Below are 23,974 nucleotides of genomic sequence, written 5' to 3'. Positions count from 1 at the left end.
ACCCAAGGTCGTTCCGAATATCTGATAATGGACCCAAGGTCGTTCCATTACGAATTGTTTATGATATGAAATTGCTTATGTCATTAATATAACTCATTTACATAACCCTCTTAGGTGGTGTTTGTTTTGAGGGATTGAGGGGTGAGATTGAACTATTAGTCCGTCCAGATTAATAGTCCATTGTTTTGTTCACAATTTTGGCACTAAACTATTAGTCCCTCCAGACTAATAGTTCTAAATCCATTAGACTATTATGTCCCATTGGGGGGAGGGGGGGAGAGAGGTGGGACACAAATGGAGGGATAAGGGGGGATATGGGATTAGGTGGTGAAATGACCATTTTGACCCTCTACTATTTAATTATGTATTATATTTAGTAAAATTCAATAAATTTAAATATCTTAATTTAAAAATAAAACAATTTTATTTAATTTTTATTGATGTTTTATTTATTTAATTTTTTAAAATAATTTTTTATAGATATTTTATTGATGTTTTATTTTAAAATTTTGTTTATGTTTTATTTAATTTCATTATTTAAATTTTAATAGATGTTTTATTTAAATTTTTAATTAAAAAAATAACACATTTTTATTATATTTTATTTTTAAAAAATAAAATTATTTAATTGTGTAAAAAATAAAATAAAATAAATTTTTATTTAATCTAGTTAAAAATAATTAAAATATTAAAGATATGTTTAATATTGCTATTGCTTAGTAAATAATTGAAACGGGTAAAATAGTCATTTGAAAATTTATCCTTTTCCATAATATCCTAAACAAACATAGGATTCATATCGTATCTAACCAAATAGTCATTTCCTGATATCTAATCCCATGACTAAATAAACATGAGATACAAATCCAGTTCAACCAAATAGTCCGGGAACAATATATCACAGGACTAACAATCTAGTGGATTCCAATCCTCCCTTATGCAGTCCGTCCAAACAAACACACCCTTACTCTGATGTTATTTACTGGGTTTTTGCTCACTTCGTTATATACATGTATGTAGGTGAGTAGCAGGATGTCCAGCCCCAGCCCTTGTGAACTTGTGAAGGATACCAAGTTTGTGAAGTCTGTTATGAACGCCTCACAAGCAGAACTTTTGTTTTTCTTGTCTTTTGATTTTTTTGTTTCTTTTTGTTGGTCATGCTCGACCACTTTTGTGTATAAGTTCTAGGGGGCTGGGCAGCAAATGGCCCAACCTACCAAATCCATCCAACCCGACCTGACGTGACGTGTTTTGGGTGGATGCGTGACAGGTGGCGGACGGATGCGGGCCTAAAATTTTTAGTTTTGCGGATTCGGGTCGGGTGGCGGATTATCCTCCACTTTTATTCTTGTACCCGACCTGCCCGACGGCCATATTTTCCCCTTTCCCCCTTTGTCTTGCCCTCATTTTGTCATTTCACGTTTTTGTTGCCCTAGGTTCTTCATTTGACTCTCTCTCTCTCTCTCTCTCTCTCTCTCTTACTTGAACAGTGGCGAGCGACGTTCGGAGATTGGCGACAGAGACGGCAAGCGATGATCAACGATAGTAGCAGTGAGCAACGATCAGAGCCTCGATTGGAAAGTATTCTTCTCTTCTCTTCTCTTTTCTTATCTTCTCCTCTTCTCTTCTCTTCTCTTCTCTTCTTCTCTTTTTTTCTTCTTAACCTATGTTCCGTGTTCTGCAATGGGCTTGATTAAACTGGTTTCTATTTTTGTACCTCACATTTCTATTTCCCTAATTTTCTCAAGAAAATGTTCAAGAAATGAAGATTCATGCCAGTTCTTCTCTGAGAAAGAACCACCATCGTGATACCCTCTTGACTTCAGGTAGGTTTTCGAGTTCCTATAATTACTGTAATTCCCCTCACATACACCTCTGTTTCAATGCAAATATTTATCGAAATTACGATTTTCCTTTTATTACTTCTACGAATTCGATCGATTCTTTGGATTTTACCATCTGGGCATTGACCAAATGGTCAATATTTGCGGTAATTTGATCTGGGTTTTTTTTTTAATTTCCTAAAGCCAAATTCATTCAATTTTATAGGTTTTTATTTATTTATTTATTTATTTATTTTTATGTGGTATGTGTTAATTTAATTCATATTGAATCAATGTTTATGGCCCTTTCAGATTTTGCTTTGAAAATTCCAGCGGAGCTTGAAGTAGCTTCACAGCTGAGGATTGCACAGTTCTTTGTAACACAAATGCCATGGCTTGGTAAAGGTTCTATATCAAGCCCTCTTTTTAATGTTCTCATTTAGCTAATGCAATGAGGATTTTATTTGTTATAGGCTTAGTTATTCTTTGAGAACGTAAATAGTTTTGGATTTTCATTGTCTTTTATGTTTATTTACTTTTAAATCCCAGATCTTTATGGAGTTCATGTAAGACCAGTCCCTTCTTTTGGGAGTGCAAGTAGTAAACATTTGTTGATCCAGCACTTATACATCAGTTCTTGCCGGATGAGCTGCTTTCGGAGGTGCATCTTTTCTGAACTTTTGACCATTTAAATTGACTTAATGATTTTTCACAAGGAGAAAAAATTGTTGTGATGGAGTTGGCTTTCATTGCTATGGTGAATTTTGTTTCTTAAATGTAATATTTATGCATTTTATCTTCAGAAAAATGTGCATAATTGATAATCATAGCTCAATCCCACTAGAATTACTGCTTTTGATTTCTATTTTTCATTTGCTTATATATATGTTAATATATGAATATATGGACGTATTATGGAAAGTTGTATTTTCTATTGCCTAGTAATTGCATAGTTCCTTCTATTTTCAAATTTGCCAAACATTTGCTGTCATTTATCAGTGACCATTTCCCAACTTGAGATACAAAATTAGTTTTCCAAGTAGTTTACTTTTTAATGCATAATGGAATCGGAAAATTTGTAAAATTTTAAATTGCCAAACTGATTCGCATCCATCCGCCAATCTGCCAATCCGCTCAATCCACATCTGCTAGATTGGCGGACAGATGTGGATTAATTTTCTTCAATCCGCCAATCTGGCGGACGGATGGCGAATTAGAGGTTCCATGGCCGCAACCGACCCGCAACCACCACTAATAAGTTTTGGTTTGTATGACATTGATGTTTGTAAGATCTTGAACATATGTTATCTTTTCATGTCTATATATGAGTGTGAGTTATTAATATATAAGAAATTTCTATTTATGCCATTTATACATAGCTCATTAGACAAAATTTTTTAATTTTGCTTCCGCTTCTAGCCCCATATGTTTAAATATGATTTGATTTCTGTCTAAGGTCATAGGTAATCTTATAATTACTGGCTGGTTATGATCCAAACCTCTAGGGGCTGGTTCAGGTCATGACAGTTCTTTCCTAAAGTCATGGCGTATACCCACTAGTGGTTGCTTCGAAACCAAACAAACCGAACCAGTTTGCATTGGAGTTAACTGATGGCACTGTTTGTGTGTGCAAATTGCTTGAATCAGATGGCTAATGCGGTGAGAAATCACTATGCAACGTCTCAACTGCATTTCCAGCTATCGAGTCTAGTTCCATATCAACTCCAGCGTGCAACTAATCAAAGGAATCGGCTTTCTTGAAGGTTTTATGGTTATTGATATATACTTTCAGGCTCTATGGTTTTTGGCATATGCTTATTGACAGTTTACTCTAAATCAAATATTGAACAATGTTTTGAATTTTCTTCTGATACATTTTATTCTGTAGGATTTTTAATAGTTTTTCATGGTGGTTTCATCTCTTACATTTTCCCAAAAAAAGAAGAAAAAGGTTGCAAAATTCAATTTGTTCTTCCTTTTTCAATGAATGAATGCAGCACTTTTGAATATTAATCAATTATTATTAGCAGTTAAAAGTTGGAACTTCTTCAAGGGAAAGGCCTCAATTTCTCTCTTCCTATATTGCATTTGCTTTATTTTATATTCTCTGATGACATTACAATCTATGAAGCACCAACACTTCAAAAAAAAAAAAAAAAGCTCCATAACTGTGTGACACAGGGACACGTTAAGTGCTATAATCGTGTTGAACGCGAGGATATGTATGGGACACACCACGTGGCATGTCCCCTTATTACCTCAGGACACTTTGGGGACACGTCCCTTTATTACCTCAGGACACTTTGGGGACACATCAACTAGTTTCCCCCCTCCATTTTTTTAGTGCTTTTGATAGATATTGAATGTTTGTTCATTTTTGCTTAAATTTAAATACATAATAGATCATTCATAAAAAAGATATAAACGTTAAGTGTTAATTTAAAAATATTGAATTAGTGCTAGTTTTTGTAAATTTTTATTGCTTGTAGATGTAATATTAATCTACATAGCAAATAAAAGTATATGAAAAAAATTATTTTGTTACTGCGTTCATGTCTCCAATTTTTTGAAATTAACGTGTCTGCATTCATATCTGAGAGGATAATTTTTGGAGAAATTGGACCGAGCTGTGAGATGGACTTTATGGCCCAAAGTGTGAAGAACTCAGTAAAAGGCCGCAATGATATTCCGGTCCAGAAGAAGCATAGTTACTCCGGCCCAGGAGAGGTATGGTTACTCCGGTTTAGGAGAGGTGTAATTGCTTCGGCCCTAGATGGTATAAAGCTACTCCGGTCTGGAGGTAACTTGATGTGAGTCCGGCCTCACAGTTAGTTCATAACTAGAGTTAGTCCGGTCTCGGAGTTAATCCGGTCGCGGTGTATTGTGGTTAGATCGGCCAGAGCTTGCTACTCAGAAGCTTGGTCTAAACGCATCATGGTTGAACGGGGGAAAGCCGAGATAAGGAGTTGGAGGAGAAAACCGAGCTAAGGATAGTTCGGTCTTCTCTGTGGCTCAGCATAGCCAGTGTTACTTCGGTTAAATGGTGATTCGGCCATGGAGAAAACCATCCCACTTGGTTTAAGCAGTGGGGGAGGGTGTAAAAGGATAAGCATTATCCTTAGGAGTATGAATCCTAGGAGGACTCTGCATGGAGAAATACAAGTCCTACTAGGATTGTGCCACGGGAAACTTATAAAAGCTCACAAACATCACCTTGGAGGAGGTAATTGAACATAATTCTTTCTGAGAGCATAAAACTTTGTCTATTTGTCAAGCTTACTGACTAAGGCATCGGAGAGGTTTTCGGCACACACCCGCCGGCTAGCTCACTTTTGTGTTTTCAGGTTATAAAGCAACGTCGTACGGAGGAGCGTGGACTTGGTCAATAGGATTATACGAGGAGAATTATTTCCTCCCCGTACAATATCCATGCTTTTTAGATTACAATGTTCTAAAATTTGGACTACATCGACCAATTGAATCGGTCAATTCGTCAACTAATCTAGATGAACCTTATAAGCCATTCTTCATTAAAAACAAGTGTCATAACCAACAATTAAATTGATCCCAATTTAGAAGGCCGTCTAGGTACTTTAATTTATTCCTTTTCATTTTTCTTACCTTCCTTTCTTTCTTTGTTATATATACATAATATCAAAACTTGAACTTACAAATAAAAGTTTGATTAAAAGTTCTCTGTTTTAAAAGTTCTCTCTTTAACAGTCTTTTGAGGAGAGGCTTGAAGAGATTGTGAAATCCCATTGAAAGATTTTGTTGGGCTTTTTATTTATATCTTCCACATTAAAAAAAAAAAGAAAAAGGTTAACTTATTCAATTTATCGAGTTTTTCACTAAAAATAGATGGTCTATTTAAAAAAATACATTTGTAGTTCATTTTTCTGGAAATAAATCCAATAAATTGAATAAGTTATGAATATCATATCGATTTAAATTTTTTTTGAATGATATATATATATATATATAAAAGAATCCACAAAATGAATAATTAAATTTATTAAAATGGAATCTATGACCAGCCTTTAGACAAAACCATCCAATTCAGATAATAGCTGGAGGGGCTGCGGGTCCTATTTGTCTCTTAAAAATTGCATTTTTTTTTTTTTTTTGGAAAAAAAAAAGTCAAAACTAGATCATTACCACCAGAAAATAAATATTAGACAGAAATAAATATTGACTTACTCGTGATAACAGACCAAATTTAACGTCGTTCGACAAACTCCAAAACAACGTTATTAAAATCACCGAAATCACTGATACCTTACAAATGACTGCGACTATAATTGTAACCATTTGTAAGCGATCTATGATTTAAGTAATCCAATTTATTGGAAAAACTTAGTACGGTGTATCCTAAGCTAAATCACCATCCCAGTAACTAAAATGATAGTAAAACTTATCGATCATACTCTGCTTCACCCAGTGGCAATGGCAACCTCAAGGCATATATTTTCAGCCGGAGGTGTTACATCGGTGCGGCAGATCGGACAGTTTGAGTGAGAGTACAGCCACATGTCGATGCACGGTACATGAAAGGGGTGCAAACAGTCAGGCAGGACCCGAACCTGTTCGCCATCGAGGAACTCAGACAAGCAGACTGCACACGTTTTATCTTGGGTTTTTGAAACCAAGTCAATATTGTCTTTGGTGTAATTGTATGAAGGAAGAACAATGAGCTGTGTTTCTGAAACCATGCCAATGGAAGAGGGCAAAGTCATCGTCTCTGTCATCCTGCGACATAGTAAAGATAGTAGGCAGCTGGAGAAAATTAGGATGAAGGCGGTGCCGCTAATTATGCAGATAATTGCGCTTGCCCAGACTAATGAGACTAGAAATATGTTGAGAATCTGATGAGCCATTGTTATTATTGTTATGGATGTTGTCGAGGAGGAAGGAGCTTTGTTGGCTATTCATATAATGTCGCTATTAACTCCTTCAATATTATCGATGGCCTATATTAATTATTTAAAATAAAGGATTGAATTTTTCTCAAATTTAAAATTTAAATTTTACCATCATGTTTAGACTTGTGAGACTCAACACGGATCCTATTTTGATAATTTGAACCATTTATTTCGTTGGATTCTCCGTATATATTATCCATGAAAAAAATTAAATCAATCTGAAAATCGTAATATTTTCATTTTATCACGTTTGTCTTAAAAAAAATAAATGTTCTATTTTTAAAAACATACTTCTTATTCATTTTTTTGGAAATAAACAAGATAAAATGAAAATGTTGCGATTATCAAATTTACTTAATTTTTTTCAAAAATAATATATATGAAGAGTCTTACAAAAAAAATAATTTAAATTGTTACAACGAAACTCATGATAAATCTTACAAATCCAAACATCACGGTTTAGTTTAGATTTAGGCCAAGTTTGGCAATTGCAAAATAATCTATCTTTTTATCTTTTTACCTTTTTTTCATCACATCACCTCTCTACTTTTCTACATATCTTTTCGTAAAAAGACAAAAAGTATACTTATTTAGGTCATCTAAAACAATCCCTCCAACTCGTGGAAGCCTAATCCTAAAACAAAATATCCAATGCATAATCAAGGCGCAACAAAAGTTTAAAAAGACAAAACTTGCCTTATTAGCAACATCCGTCTTAGGTTATTTTTTTATTTTTTTATTTTAGATCATGTGATTAAATTATTAGAATTTCATAAGAATTTTTTTTGCGATCCTTTTAATTTTTTTTATTCTTTAAGTCTACGTTATAGGGTCTCGGGTGCGGTACATATCTAAGGGATAGACACCTCAAAATTAAAAATAGAGGATACATGGATACGGATTCAAATTTAGATACGGATACTGGGATACATCAAATAATTATTTCTTAAATATATATTTTACATAAACACGAGTTAAAAAGTTTACCGAATAACTTTTTTCATATATAATTTATGGACCAAACATATAAATTAGCCACATTACAGCCCATGATATTAAAAGATTTGTTGGCTAAAATTTTAGTAGGCTCAAATTTTTATTTTATTTATTGGGTTCAACCCAATCTTTTTTACATAAATAATTTTATAAAAAGAATAAAATAGAGATGGAATAAAAAGAACAAAAAAAGAAAAAAGAAAAGATAGGGGCAGATCAAAGTCGGTGAGATGGAAGAGAAAGAGAGAGACGTGACAAGAGAAAGAGAGAGGGGCTTACAATGGTGCTTGTCGAAGATGAAGACGAAGTCAAAGTCAAAAAGTGCTTATTGAAGTCGAAGAGGAAGTCAAAGGGATAGAGCTCGATTGGTGTGAGACCAGAGTCATCAAAGTCGGTGACCAGAGAAATCGATGTCTTCACCCTTTCAAAGTCGACGACCAGATTGTCTCCTTGCTCTCTCCTCTTTCATTTCTTCTTCCGTACCCAATTTTAAAAAGCCGTATTCCAGCCGTATCTCGCACTCATACCCATATCATGTTGACATAGGTACCTCCCAAAACATAAAGAGTCCATATAACATAAATTTAAGTAGTTAGTTGATTACATAGAAATCTTAGAATACATTCGCCTAGTAGTGTCATTCATTTTGTATCACAAAGTATTTCTAAGTTATCCAATTTTGATTCTTATACAATCTATAAGGAGTGACACAACTTGGCCAAGAATGATACGTTGGGAAAACGTTGACTTCTAAAAATAATTATTTACTCCCTATGTGGTTTTTGGGCGGTCAGGTTGGGTCGGGCCTACGTAGCTAGCAAATTGATGCTACTGTGCATAATGCACAGCAGCTATTCCTGCTCTAAAAACTGTGACGTTTTGAATGCTTTAAGAAAAGCCATCATTTCCAAGACGTGAGTTTCATTTTGTAAACTTGGATACTTGAGTTTCGTCCATCCTCTTTTCCTTTATATAATAATAGGGAAAGTTTCAACACAGTAGAACATATAAAAAAAAAAAAATTATAAAAATATGTGAGGTGTAAGTAATTTTGTGATGAGATGCAATTAAAAGGTTGTGGGGATGCAAATCTCCATGTTCATGTAAAAAATTTTATTTTCTCCCACTGAAATGTAATTCTCCCACAATAATATTGATGTTAAGCTCTTGAAAAACAGTCCCAAAATGATGCCAATTTTAACTTCTCCAAATCCACATCCCCTATCGGTACAATGGACTTGAAGCTGATGGAATAAAGAGTGACCACACCATAATTTGGTGTGACTCAATTCAATCAATCTTCTCTCTCTTGCATTGTAAAGAACCTTCCCACAAGAGAGTTGAATCTATCTGTTAATTAGTTAATGGTTTGAATTCAAACATCAATAGACACAACTTTGTGAACCATGGTGACTGTTGTTGTATTATATCTATTCCCAAAAGTCACCTATTTGTATATAAATAGTGACAGCAGGTTTGGAAAGAGATATACATATAAACTAGAAGTTTATCATTTTTCTAACTTTCGGATAATCGACATTCTCACGTGATAAACACCCTCACGGGTATTTCAATCAATTGCCATTGTAAAGCTCATCTTTCAGTGGTATCAGAGCAAGGATATACATTATCGCAGATGTCGAATTTTAGTCCGGAAGAAAGACAAGTTTCCGAACTCTTTTTTCCGAAAATTCAAAAAATTATTGATCAACAATCTTCGGCATTGGTAAATTCCATTTGTTTATTTAATCATCATTAACCTGTCGTATTTCCAGAATATTATCCGAAGAAAATAACTGTTGGTGGCGCTATTGTTCCGAACCTTGCCGAAAGTGAAGCCGAATTACACCGTTGGAAGAAATTTTATAAAATATTTTTCGGTTCAAATTGGGTGTCCAAATTGGCTCCATCTTGTTCTTCGCAGAATTTTGATCACAACGGTGAAATTCGTTGTGAAAAACGGCGACAATTTGATCCACAAAATTCGAAATTCAGTGTTTGGTCACTGACTCCTGTCACCGGAGAAAATAACCAGAATCAGAAAGACGTTGAATTTGCCTCTGTTTTGAATATTCAAGAATTTGGGCCAAAAACAAAACCAATTCAAAAGGGCCCAAAAATAAGAGTTACTGCCAGAAAATCAATTCCTTTGGGCCTAAAAATTAAAAAGAATTTTGTTCAACCCATTAGCCCAGGCGAAGCCCACAGCCAAGAGCAGCCCAGTCCAGAGATACAGCCAGCCCAGTGCACAGACCAGCCCAGGCTCGCGACCCAGCTAGCCCAGCGCGCCGACCCTCGTGCCAGTCCAGGTCCGCGCCCAGGTCCGCACCCAGATCCGCGCATTGACCCATGCGTTGACCAGCGGTTCAAGCCGATTCAGCCACAATATTGAACCGACAGATTGGTTCAAAGGGTTTTTTGGCTCGTTCTCGCTCATTTCAAGGCCGTTTTCAGTCATTCAAAAGCCAAAATTTCCAAAATTCTTCTAAGAATTTTTCCGTGGATCGTTGTACTAAATTTTTTGAAAACAAAATTCGAGGAGGAGGCTATCCAAGGGTGTTACCAAGGAAAACATCCAAAGGAACATTGTTTAAAAGGCACCATTGTGTTCCTTGGGCTCGTAACTATTATTACAATACTCATAAGCAAAGTATTGGGTTTACTAGGCCTTTAGGTTTTCCTCATTTTTCTTACCCAAGGCAACAGTATCGTTCTATTCCTTCACATCATTTTCATCACAGAGGCTGATTTTGCTTATTTTTATTTTTAGTTTAGTATTGTAATATTCACATTTCAATTTTCATAGAAACACATTTTGTTTTTTAAATATGGCTATTAAAAATACCATGGATTCTTCAAGAATCGAGATGTTTAATGGAAATAATTTCCGAGCATGGAAACGTCACATTTTTTATCTTCTTACACATGAGAAAACATTGCATACTTTATCCACTTCTAAACCAGATAATGATTCTAGTTGGTTCCAAACTAAATGGATAGAAGATGATGCAATGGCAAAGGCAACTATGTTACATAATATGAAAGATAATATTATTCCGCTTTTTGAAGAACATGAAACTACAAGACAACTAATGGAAGCACTAGAAAGTAAGTATGGAGTTCAATCGGATACTCAAATTCAATTGTTCTTGGACAAATATAATAACACTCGTATGAGTGATAATGATAGTGTTGGTGATCATGTTAATCAAATGGAATTAATTGCTAAAGAATTATCCAACGCTGATCACTCTTTGTCAGACAAGATGCAAGTAACTACTATACTTAATAGTCTTCCATTATCTTGGGATCATGTTATCACATCTTTAACTCATAGCGGACGAGAGATTTCAATGGTCACATTGCCTATACTCTTAGTTTTGGAAGAAGAAAGAATGAAGCGCAGGCGTAAAAAAGGATTGTCTTCTAACTTGTTGATGGCACAATCTTCACCACAACCACAGAATAATACCCACACTTCATTCAACAAGAAAAAGACGACTTTTTTAAAGAAAAAATGGAAGAAGGGATTTCAGAAAGGATGGAAGAAACCACAAGAATGGCAAAAACAACAACATCACAAGCATCAAATTGGCCCATGTTACAAGTGCGGTCAAAAAGGTCATATCAAAGCCAATTGTCCTCAGAAGAAACAGACAAAGGAGCGTAACCCTGTTGCCATGACAGTTTTTGAAGCAATGGTGCTTGAACCTTCATCAAATTCATGGTGGATTGATTCTGCTGCAACTAGGCATATTGTGCAAACTAAAGATATGTTCGTGGAGTTTATTGAAAAGAAGGTTGGTGAACATAGAATTTACACGGGAAACAACTCCTATAGTGATGTTTTGGGCATCGGCAATTGGCAATTCTCTATTAATGGGACTTCTATTGTGCTTCATGATGTGCTTTATGTACCTAACATTCGGCGAAATTTAATTTCAGTTCCGGTGTTAACTCAAAAAGGTTTTGAGATTACTTTTAGGTTTAACACAGTATTGATTAAGAAAGGAAGTGTATTAGTGAAAGGTGTAAGAGTGAATGACCTGTACTCTCTTCCTATTGATAATAAAGTATGTATTTCTGATTATTTGCATGTTTCTACTAATAATAGTTCTTATTTGTGGCATTTAAGGTTAGGTCACATTAATAAAAATAAAATGTCTCGAATGTTTAAAAGTGGCTTATTGCCTAAAGTATGTTCTGATGTTTTTGATATATGTGAACCATGTATCAAAGGTAAAATGACTCGCAAGCCATTTTTTAAACATTGGAAATCATCGGAATTACTTGAAATAATTCATTCGGACATTGATGGACCTTTAAGAACTAAAACTCATCGAGGCATGGAATACTTTATTACTTTCACTGATGATTATTCAAGATATGATCATATCTACCTTCTTAAACACAAATCAGAAGCAATTGAAAAGTTTAAGGAATATAACTTAGAGATAGAAAAGCAACTTGGTCGATCCATTAAACACTTGAATAATGATCGAGGTGGCGAATATGAAGCTACGGATTCTTTCTGCAAGGAGAATGGCATAAAACATTTGTTTACAATGCCATATACGCCACAACAAAATGGCGTCGCAGAAAGATGAAATCGTACTCTCATGGAAATGACAAGGTCTATGATGGCTCATGTTGATCTTCATATTCATTTTTTGGGGGAAGCCTTGTCCACCGCTGCATACATCTCAAATAGAGTCAAAACAAAAGCCAAATCTCTAACTCCTTATGAATGCTGGCATGGCACTAAACCTAATGTTCAAAATCTCAAAGTTTGGGGATGTAAGGCACGTGTACTTATTCCCAAACCTTTAAGGGATAAATTGGGAAGCAAAACTTGGGAATGCAAGTTTATTGGTTATGTCGAAAATGGGAGTGGTTATCGTTTTTACCATCCCGAACGTGGACTGATAAAAAGTTGAGATACTATTTTTCTTGAATCCACTGATCTTGTTACTCCTATTGAACAAATTGAATTGCTCTCTAACGTATCTCAGGATTCTTCTTTTCTTGTTTTGTCTCACAGTCCACATATTCTCCCCGAACCATCTAATAGTGGGAGCAAACGCAAATTACATGACGTTGTTTTACCTGCTTCGAATTCTGAGATAAGTGGGAGTAAAAGTGCAAGACATCCATCTACGGTTTTGAAAGATCATTATGTTTTTCAACTTGAAGAACTTAATAACTTAGTAGATGATCCTACTAGTTATAATGAAGCAATGAGTAGCAATGATGCTACACAATGGCTTGAGGCGATGAATGAAGAATTTGACTCGATCAAGAAAAATGATGTTTGGGAATTAACCGATCTTCCGAATGGAAGAAAAGCCATTGGTTGCAAATGGGTTCTTAGAAAGAAATTCAAAGTAGATGGAAGTTTGGAAAAATACAAGGCCATGTTAGTAGCCAAGGGATTCACTTAACAACCTGGAATAGACTTCGTAGATACGTATTCTCCTGTTGTAGAATTTGCCTCTATAAGGATTCTAATGGCGGTAGTAGCCAGGATGGATTTGGAATTGCATCAATTAGATGTTAAAAGTGTTTTTCTCAATGGAGAATTAAAAGAGGAAATTTATATGATGCAACCTGATGGTTTCCAGAACCAAGGCAACGAGGATAACGTTTACAAGTTAAAAAAATCTCTATATGGACTTAAACAATCTTCAAGACAATGGTACTTGAAATTCCACCAAGCCATTTTAGAAATGGGCTATGTCGTAAGTCCATTAGATCACTATGTTTATATTTGGAAAAATGATGACAAGTTAGCAATATTGTCTTTATACGTGGATGACATATTGTTAGCAAGAAATTGTCCAGATATGATTGTAAAAACCAAAAATTTCTTAGCATCTAGATTTGAAATGAAAGACATTGGTCTTGCAACCTATGTTCTAGGAATTAGAATTTCAAGAGATAGAAATTCAAAATTATTATATCTAGATCAAAAGAAATATCTAGACAAGGTGCTCAAAGATTTAATATGGATAACTGTAATTCTTTAAGTACGCCTGTTTGCAAGGGACAAAGTCTTAGTAAAAGTATGAGTCCTCAAACTAAGTCGGACATTGAGAAAATGAGAAATGTTCCGTATGCTCAGGCAGTAGGCAGCCTATTGTATGCCATGACAAGCACTAGACCTGACATCTGTCATGCAGTCAGATTGGTAAGTCAGTTTCAATCTAATCCAGGTAAGGAACATTGGCAAGCAGTTAAAAGAATATTCAGATATTTAAAAAGCACTAAAAACTTGAAATTATGTTTTGGTTTGTGTGATCTAGACATAAAATGATACATTGACGCGGATTTTGCAGGAGATGTAGATGATAGAAAATCTACTAGTGGTCATGTGTTCTTGTTTGGTGGAACAACAGTTTCTTGGTTAAGTAAGAAACAGAGTTGTGTTGCAAAGTATACTATGGAAGCTGAATATATAGCTTGTAGCACAGCCGTTAATTATGCGGTCTGGATAAAACGATTTGTTGACAGTTTACAATTAGGTATACCTGTCAGACCGGTCAGTATGTTTTGTGACAATCAGTCAGCCATCTCATTAATAAAAAGTGGAGCAAATAGCTCTAAGGGAAAACATATTGATGTTAGTTACCACTATATTCAGGACATAATGAAGAGATGTGAAATTAAAGTCAACTATATACCCTCAGAAGAGATGGTGGCTGACCCTATGACCAAAGGGTTGTCTCTGGAAAAATTCAAAGAACATATAGCTAATATGGGATTGAAAAATACCTAGTTAGGTGGTTTAGCTACTTATATAAGAGCATAGTCGGATGACTCTAGGGACGCCTAGATAACTGATGTTTTGCGACTCTATCTTGCATGGAAACATGTGTTTGGTCAGGTAACAAGATAGAGGAACTGACAAGGTACGGATATCATAGTTAGCATGAGATGTAAAGTCCATAATATGCAACGTGCTAACTAGATGCTATTGTCTGCTTGATCAACAAAAAGTCATTGATAAGGTGTGTTGAGGAAAACCGTCAGGAATGGGTCTTAAAGGAAATACTTAACAATAATTTTAGTGCAGGTCGACACATGAAAAATGTATACGGTTGAAGTCGTCAATGGTGATTGGGTATGGACTATGAACCCATCACTGAAAATTGATGTCGTTCACTTGTTATATAGTGAATTGAAGTCATCTGGAATGTGTTGTCAGTAGGAGAACAAATTCGTACTGGTGCTGTCAGATTGATGACAAAAACATGCGCACGTATGGCGAAGTCACAATCAGACGTCGATTTATGAGGTAATTTCATAGATGAAAGTTGACATAAGGCAAAATTTTGGTACCAAGGTTAAAAATGCTCAACTCAGGTTTATCATCTTATTATGGTGTGTTCAAGTGGGAGATGATGGAATAAAGAGTGACCACACCATAATTTGGTGTGACTCAATTCACTCAATCTTCTCTCTCTTGCATTGTAAAGAACCTTCCCGCAAGAGAGTTGAATCTATCTGTTAGTTAGTTAATGGTTTGAATTCAAACATCAATAGACACAACTTTGTGAACCATGGTGACTGTTGTTGTATTATATCTATTCCCAAAAGTCACCTATTTGTATATAAATAGTGGCAGTAGGTTTGGAAAGAGATATACATATAAACTAGAAGTTTACCATTTTTCTAACTTTCAGATAATCGATATTCTCGTGTGATAAACACCCTCACGGGTATTTCAATCAATTGCCATTGTAAAGTTCATCTTTCGGAAGCGAAGCCTTCTCCTATAAACCTCACAAATGTTCGACTGCCTCCTGCTCCATCAAACCTCCGTCTCCACTGCTTTAGGGCTGCTGCTCCCATATATATATAGATATAGATATACATGAAGTTCACGGTGAGATTAATCTCGAGATTAGTCAGTTTAATGAGCCAGATGTCGAGTTATTAAAAAAATATACATAAAGTTCTCATTTTTCTGCGTATGCAGTACAATAATCTCCTCCAAGATTCATTATGAAACATAGGATAGGTCAACAGTAAGCAACTTAAACAAACCCTGTTTTCTCGTTTGCAAAAAAATAAATACATAAAGGAAATACAAAATTAGTCAAAGTCATGTTTTCATTACTATCCTAATACCTCCCAAAACCCAGGGCAAGTGAAAGAAATCTGGAAGGTTTGAGACCAAATTCCACATTTAGCTAAAATATTTTTGGTCTCTTTTCTTCTTCCTTTCGATTTCATTTGAGAATTTCAATACTCATACAGAAAGATAATGGAACTCACTCATTTGAGTTTCACCCAGAGGAGCTTTGGTGAGATCTTCATCAACATAAGGTGTACTCAAGGCCCGGTCTGCTCGAGGCCCATTGTCTTTTTTTTAATGAAAAATAAAAATAAAAAAATTGGTTAAAAAAATTTAAAAAAACAAAAAAAATTATTCAGGTCCGCTCAAGCCCAAGCACAGGCGTAGGCGCAGGCCCATCCAAGGCCCAAATATCCCCATGAGCTTAGGCCTAATTTTCTGCCCCGTGGTCTAGCCCGACTCGGCCCGAATTTTAGCCGAAGCCTGCGAGGCCTGACATGGGCCAGGCGGGGCCGGACCGGACCAGACCAAATTTACACCCCTATATCCAACGCATTGACCAATTAAAAAGTCAATATGAGCCAGACTTGTTCTATAATGGTGGTGTTTGGGAACCTAGGTTCCGGATTTTTTTCTCATTTTTTCCACTAAAAGACAAACTTTTTACAAAACCAAAAAAAACACATCCAAACAAAATATCACATCCAACCCCATAATCATTTCACTTTTTCTCTCACAAACATCACATCAAACCACATAAAAACCCAACTATCTTCCCAAACACCAAAATTTTTTTATCCAATAAAAACCTACAACTAAAAAAACCTACATAAAAACCTACTTCCCAAACACCATCAATGAAAACCACGATTCCATCCAAAAGTACTAACGAGTTTGTTAATATTTACTTATCAAATTTATATTTAAACTTTTTGAATTTGATGGAAGAGAGATAAGTCTATTAAATATTAAAGGGAAAAATTATAGCACACACTCCTCAAAAGGTTTGTGTTAAATATATCTTATAACTATAGAAAAAAATGATATAATTTCATACTTTCTGAGTCGAATTAAAAAAAAAATATATATATATATATATAACCAAATACAAAAAAAATCATAATCAAATATCTCAAAATAATGTCATAACTAAAAAAGAAATTAATCATAACTAAAAGAAAAAACTACGCGTGTATAATAAAATTCTCCAACATTAAAATATGAACAAGTGTTTTAATATTGAAACCGATGGAAACAAGCAAGAACCGAATTACTTTTTCATAGGTTTGGTTTGATTCAGTTTCACAAATTCACAGAATCCAATTTAATTCTTAAATTCCTAGAAGAACCACCATTGCGATAGGCCTGCGTGCGAGATCGGTCCACGAATCACAGCTCATCTATTTATGATTTCGGTGATGGAATTTTTCATTACCCGTGATCATATGAAACTATTACTAATGGTATCACAAAAACTTGCAACTAGATTAGATTGAACTACTGAATGATCCGGTTCGATTTTCAATTGGATTTATAACTATAAAATTATGGACCAATCCGAGAAGTATAGTTCACCTATTTTAATAATCAAGACCGATCTGTATATTACGAAAATTAAATTAAACCATACAATTTGGTATAAATTAAACTGATTTACGATTTTTTTAATTTTTTGCTTACGCCTAATAGGAAAATGCTAGTAGTCCTAACATTTCTACTAACTATTTTACCAAATGTGGAACCCAAACAGCTATGTAAGACATTTGGTAAAAATGTTGGGACGGCATTACTCGGCCTAATATTACTGCTTCACGTGGCGGCAACCTCAAGGCATATATTTTCAGCCGGAGTTGTAACATTGGTGCGGCAGACGGGACAATTTGAGTGAGAGTATAGCCACATATCGATGCACGGTACATGAAACGGGTGCAAACAGTCGGGCAAGACCCGAACCGGTTCGCCATCGAGGAAGTCAGACAAGCAGACAGCACAAGTTTGGTCATGGGTTTTAGAAACCAAACCAATAATGTCTTCGGTGTAATTGTATGAAGGAAGAACAATGAGCTGTGTTTCTGAAACCATCCTCCTACGTAGAAGTAGCATGTCAAGGTCGAAAGCGAGCCTCGATGATGGCTGGGTAGGAATGGCCGCTCGTGAGTTACGCCGAAAAAACCTCTGTCTCAACACCTGATATAAGAATAATAGGATGAAGAACACGGTGCTAATTATCCATATCCAGAGAAATGAGAGAAAAAATATGTCGCGAATCTTACGAGCCATTATTATTATTGATGTGGAAGGAGAGAGGGGCTTGCTTGGTTAATTGTTTATATTTTTATTAACTCCATAAATATTATCGATGGCCTATAATATAGTTAATTACTTTAATTAAAATGTCCAATGCGTAATCAAGTCCCAACATGGTCTAATAAGACAAAAACTCACCTTAGCAACATCGATGTTAGGTTGTTTATTTATTTATAAATATTAGATGTCTTATTAGAATCTTCATAAGAAATAATATATGTTTGTTGGTTATCTTTTCAATTTTTTTTAATTTTTTTTTTTTAAGTAGATAATTGATTCGTCTCGTCTTGGAATATATTGACCTAGGTCCTGTTTAGCAAGTTGGGTTTTGGCTTTTTTATGACTAAAATTCAGAAAAAGATAAAATAGGTTAACATAGTTAATATGATAAAATGTCACAATAAACTTATAATTATTTCAATTTTTTTTTCATAAGTATCATATTTAATTATAAAAAAATTCAAAAATCTTCTTTAATACAAAAATTTTATACTATTAAAATAGTTAAAAATTAAAATAATTTATTAAAATAGTCAACTTTCGAAATGAGGCCTTAGTAGCGTCATTCATTTTGTTAGACTTGTACCAGATCATTTCTCTAAGTTGCCGAAGTCCCAAACATGGATCAGGTTAATTGGGCTTCAACCAATCAATGGGCTACTATGGGATGCGCTTGTTCTAAAATCTAAACCAACATCCACCGATAAGCCCTAATCGTACTACCCAAAATCAAGTTAGGTAAGACTGAAACCATTCGATTATGTTTGCAAATGTATGTTGATTTATAATCATGGGATGACCTAAATAAATGTACTTTTTATCTTTTTATGAAAAGATGTGTAGAAAAATAGAGAAATGATGTGATGAAAAAAAGATAAAAAGATAAAAAGTGTGTACTTATTTAGGATAGCCAAACTTGGCCTGAGAGTTGTAATTTTGAAAATTTAAAAAGAGCTTTAATGATGTGGTAAGGAGTGAACCTCACATGTGATGTGATATGTGTGTCTACATTTTTGTTTTTGATTTTTTGTTTTTTGTTTTTTTTTTCCCTTGCCACATCATTAGAACTCTCTTTAGACTTTCAAAATTAGAACTCTCTATCATTATTATATTTCTAAAGGGTCACAAATGTCATAACTCAAATATATAGGAATCGTAATTATAAATATATACATAAAAAAAAAGAGTTATAATTAAATAATATTTATGTTGCGTTTGGTTAGAGAATTTGAGAAAATATTTAGAAAATGAAAGATAAAAGATATGTAAAATGTAAATAACATATACTTAGTTTCACAATTTTTTTTTTCTTTTCATTTCCAAATCCCTCCCTAAATTCCACAACCAAACACAACATTAAGATATAATTAAACAACTCTTGAATCATAAGTCATAACTAGAAGTATGCGCGGTGTGGTTCAGATGATTTAAGAATAAAATTATAAATCAAATGGCAGATTAGCAGATTGACAAATTGCGGTTTGAGCTATTTCGAATGGATTGACGGATTGAAAAATATTCTAATCAATTATCAAACATTTGCATAATATATAACACTAATTTGCATAATATTTTTCGTATATATATAACGCAAACTAATTTTACATAATATTTTTTATATATATAACTACTAATTTGTAATAAATTTCACATATTAAATCTCTCTCATACTAATTTTTATTTTGATATTTCATTATAGGTTAATATATATATATATATATATATATATATATCATAAAATAAAACAGGACGGGTTTTTGAATTTTCAACATATTTTTGTCTTACTAGGACATTTGAATGGCTCAGATCTACTCAAATTATAAAATAATGGCTGAGATATATTTTTCAAAAAATGTCATTGATGTTTATTTTCTACTTTTCTGTTTCTCTCTCTTACTTTTTCATTTTCTCACTCATCCTTCCATGATCCCATGATTCCACCATCCTCTTTTTTTTTTATTCTTTTTTTTTCTCTCTATTTGGTTTTTTTTTAATTTTTTATTTTCTCCTTTTTGTTCACTTATTTTTATTCACATTATTTGGAAAAAGTCTGCGATCCCAGAATTAAGAGTCAGATTTTACTATGTGTTGTGGAGATTAAATTAATAAATTTTATATTCCACAAATTAAATGAATTTGAACCATCAATTATTAGTTTTAAATATATTGAATAATTGACAGACTATAAATTTAGATCTCATATGAATCTTCAACATCTATATAATAAAGTAAGATGGTTTTAAATCTTCAACATATTTTTGTTCTACTAGGACATTTGGATGGCTCAGATCTATTCAAATTGTAAAACAATACCTGAGATATTTTTTTAAAAAAATGTCCAACATATACATTTTCTACTTTCCCGTTTCTCCCTCTTACTTTTTTTTTTTCTCACCTATCTTCCATGATCCCATGATCGCACATTCTTCTCTATTTTATTTTTATTTTTTTATTTTCTCTCATTTTTATTTTTCTCTCTATTTGTTCATTTTTTTTATTTTCTTTTTTTTTCACTTATTTTTATTCACACCGTACCTTCAGGTACGGGCATACACTAATATTAACTATAGCAAAACGGAGCGATTTCGAAAACGTATTATAAATTTTAAAATTTATACCGCAGTTAGCGGATAGAATGTACAAATTGATAATGATCGATCCGATTTTAGAGAATTGGACAATATTTTATAAAACCTTGATCATAAATAACACCACAATAAAATATAACCAAAAACTATAAAATTCGTAATCAAAGATCCATATGTACCCAGTGTTTTCCGTAAAATTTAACATTTATAATATATATATATATATATATGAGAGGGTAATTTGTAAACAAATTGGGCCGAGCTAGGAAGAGTCTTCTTTAGAAGTGGGGCCGCGTAATGAGCCGAGACAAGGGCTGGTGTAACTTGGTCTTAGACCAAGAAAACATCTCATATTTCGGGTTTGGGCCGAACTATGGGCTGAGGTAATTATTTATGTAGCACGGTCCTTAAACATCTAAACATCGGTCGGTCAGAGATGGGCTACCAGTGACCTGACCTAGCTATCCTGGACCGAGGTATCAGTGGAGGGAGAACCGAGCTAAAGGATAGCTTTGCAGGGCGTCATCTCAGAGTCAAGACTGACAGCGGCGCTTAAAGTATCACCGAGCTGTGTGAGCACAGTTGACAGCAATGTCAGATGAGGTAAGGGTTTAGCCATCTCACTTGACGTGCAGTGATGATGGTGTTTTAGGGATAATCATTATCCTTGGCCTTGAGATTCTTAGGAAGACTCTGCTAAGGAGAGTAGAGTCCTACTAGGATTATGCAAAACCATCTCACTTGGTTGGTAGTGAGTAGGAGTGTGACTCTTAGGAGGACTCTGCTAAGGAGAGTAAAGTCCTATTAGGATTGTGCAAATCATCTCACTTGGTTGGTAGTGAGTAGGGTGTGTGATTCCTAGAAGGACTCTTATAAAAAGAGTTGGAATCCTACTAGGATTGTGTCAACTAAAGTCTATAAAAGCTCATGACCAGACTTATGTACAGGTATTCCAATTCTTACTCTAGAATACGCAGAGCTTATTGTCTATTGTCCAATTGCTGACTTAGGCATCGGAGGGGTTTCTGGTACACATCCGCCGATTAGCTCACGTTTGTGTTTTCAGGTGGCAAAGCGACGATGTTTGGAAGAGTACAAACTTGATCAATAAAATTATACGATAAGATTATTTCGTACTCATACAATATATATATATTTAAAGTATTTAAAGGTGAGTAAAACTTCCATTGAGATTCTATACTTTTGTAATATTTTCTTCTCTCTATTGACAGTGTCCATTGGACAATAGTTGCCGTGGCCCATTAATAAAATAATTCTTACATCATATATTTATTTATTTATTTTATTTATTTTTTATTTTTGAGTCCTACACTATTATAATAAGATTGTGTCTAATTTTAAGATTAATTCCTATACAAGTATAAATGCTTTTTTTTTTTTTGGGCACAAATACAAGATTCACACGCAAACTAATTGCATCGGTACACTAAGGCCTTGTTTGTCATGTACTAAAAAAGTCAAAAAATCACTATCCTATTTAAATTACATCATTTTATTTAACTCACATCACCTCTCTACCGCATTACTTCAAATTTAACCCAAACCCAACTTACATTTCATAAAAAATAAAAAAAAAATACACTTATTTAAAACATCACAAACTAACATCTCAAACCAGGCGTAAGTTACCATCAATTTCAATTCAACGGAATACAAATGTATAGCCCCACTTAGGGGTGTGCATAATACCGCCGAAACCGCCAAAATCGCACCGAACCGCACCGCTAAGGCAAATTCGTTATTATTTGCTAATCGAACCGCCGGTTTTTGGTAAGAAAAATGGCAAATTCTAGTGACACTTTTATCAATCCGCCGGTTTCTATTTTTCTTCCAAACCGCACCGACCCGCACCGCTATTAAATCATGTTTTATAAGATTCTAAAAATTCTTTTTTACTTAAGTTTGCTTGTTGTTCTATACCTTAGAATATAGTGTTACAGTACTGCTCGAGGGGAATTCAAGATGTCAATAATCCAAAATAAAGTTGGATTCCAATTTACTTTTCAAGATGCTTAACATCACGGTATCTCTCGTCTTTTTTTTACTCTTTGATTTAAGTTTTGTAATTTGAATTATATTTTTTATAAACTGCCAATCCGCCCGAACCGCCAAGGCAAATCTGCCATTATTTGCCAACCGAACCGCCGATTTTTGATAAGGAAAATGACAAATTCTAGTGACATTTTTATCAATCCGTCACCCGCCATACGGTTTCTATTTTTCTCTCAAACCGCACCGACCCGCACCGCGCACACCCCTAGCCCCACCACCACTTCTCGTGATGCGGTGGGCCAAATTAATCAATGTACAAACGGGCCCAGTAAATATAAGGAAATGGCCGTGGAAGAATCCAAAGTAGCTCACGGCTTGCCTGTTGGGCCTTTCTAGCTTCAGTTTTATCATTCATGGGTCCCATCGGCCCACATTAAAGTAAAATCAGTATTACAATCATACCTTTAAAAATAGTTTTTTTTTTTTTTTTTTTTTTTTCAAAAAAGGCATCCATGCAAATGGGCCAATTATTTTTGGTTAGTGGATTTGTCATGGCGTTCCAAAAAAAAAAAAAAAATTTGTCATAAAAAAGCTTGTGGATGACTAAACCAAAAAAATAAAAATAAAATTTCATTTTCATTTTCCTAACTCAACCACAAAATAAATAAATATAATTTTTTTCACTTCACGCTACAACATATAAGAGTTTTAAAAATCAAATATGTTGATCTTTAAAAGTGAAAATTTTATTATAAAAGGCATTAAAGGATAAATTTCTATTGTCATGAAAATAATCGCTAAAAAGTCGTCTCGAAAAGTCAAAAAAAGATATTTAGCAACAAAATTTTGAAAATATCACTAATAGATAAACCTTTAAGGACAAAATAATTTGGTCTTAAAATGATTTATTTTTTGAAACAAAAAATTTAGTATCAAAAGAATAATAATTCATCACTAATGTCCAATTTTTGTTACTAAAAATATAATAACAACACCTTCAGGAACAAAATTATTTAGTTCCTAAAAATAATTTTATTTCTAAATTTTGATTTTTAAAACTTTAATTTTTTGTAGTTTCATTTTATTTTCCCTTTACCTCTACAATTTTAAGATTTTAAAAATAAGAATTAACAGTGACCGATGGGTCTCTTTCCTCTCCCTGCTGGACCATGTAAACTCAGGTAGTGCATTAGTGCAATAATTTTAGTAATTAGTCAAATACAATGACTTTTATTCAGTTAAGATAAT

The 23,974-nt window shown here is 34.1% G+C and overlaps 1 protein-coding gene across 5 annotated transcripts; it reads left to right on the top strand.

The window, feature by feature from the left end:
* Positions 1-788: 788 nt before the first annotated feature.
* LOC114316539 (F-box protein 7-like) lies at positions 789-3,807 on the top strand. Of its 5 annotated transcripts, none has more exons than XM_082866635.1 (4): positions 789-1,582; positions 1,749-1,826; positions 2,136-2,228; positions 2,373-3,807. In XM_082866635.1, the coding sequence occupies exons 2-4, from the start codon at positions 1,763-1,765 to the stop codon at positions 2,513-2,515; spliced, it is 300 nt and encodes a 99-aa protein (XP_082722761.1). In that variant the 5' UTR covers positions 789-1,582; positions 1,749-1,762; the 3' UTR covers positions 2,516-3,807. The 5 variants fall into 5 exon arrangements, with proteins under 5 accessions (XP_082722761.1, XP_082722757.1, XP_082722772.1 ...); XM_082866646.1 differs by lacking the exon at positions 789-1,582 and having other exon boundaries at positions 1,598-1,826; positions 2,373-2,484; positions 3,471-3,807; XM_082866648.1 differs by lacking the exon at positions 789-1,582 and having other exon boundaries at positions 1,603-1,826; positions 2,136-2,222; positions 2,373-2,484; positions 3,471-3,807.
* The last annotated feature ends 20,167 nt before the right edge of the window (positions 3,808-23,974 follow it).

Source organism: Camellia sinensis, chromosome 1 (assembly GCF_055761805.1).
Source record: "Camellia sinensis isolate YWXY chromosome 1, ASM5576180v1, whole genome shotgun sequence".
NCBI lineage: Eukaryota > Viridiplantae > Streptophyta > Magnoliopsida > Ericales > Theaceae > Camellia > Camellia sinensis.
Note: the sequence above shows the minus strand (reverse complement) of the source record. Positions and strands in the feature narration are given on the sequence as shown.

Bases quoted from the DNA above. Each gene is read 5' to 3' on its own strand.
- LOC114316539 (XM_082866635.1), top strand. From the start codon at position 1,763: ATGAAGATTCATGCCAGTTCTTCTCTGAGAAAGAACCACCATCGTGAT. The intron at 1,827-2,135 runs GTAGGTTTTCGA...TGGCCCTTTCAG, and splicing joins TGATACCCTCTTGACTTCAG to ATTTTGCTTTGAAAATTCCA. The intron at 2,229-2,372 runs GTTCTATATCAA...TTTAAATCCCAG, and splicing joins AATGCCATGGCTTGGTAAAG to ATCTTTATGGAGTTCATGTA.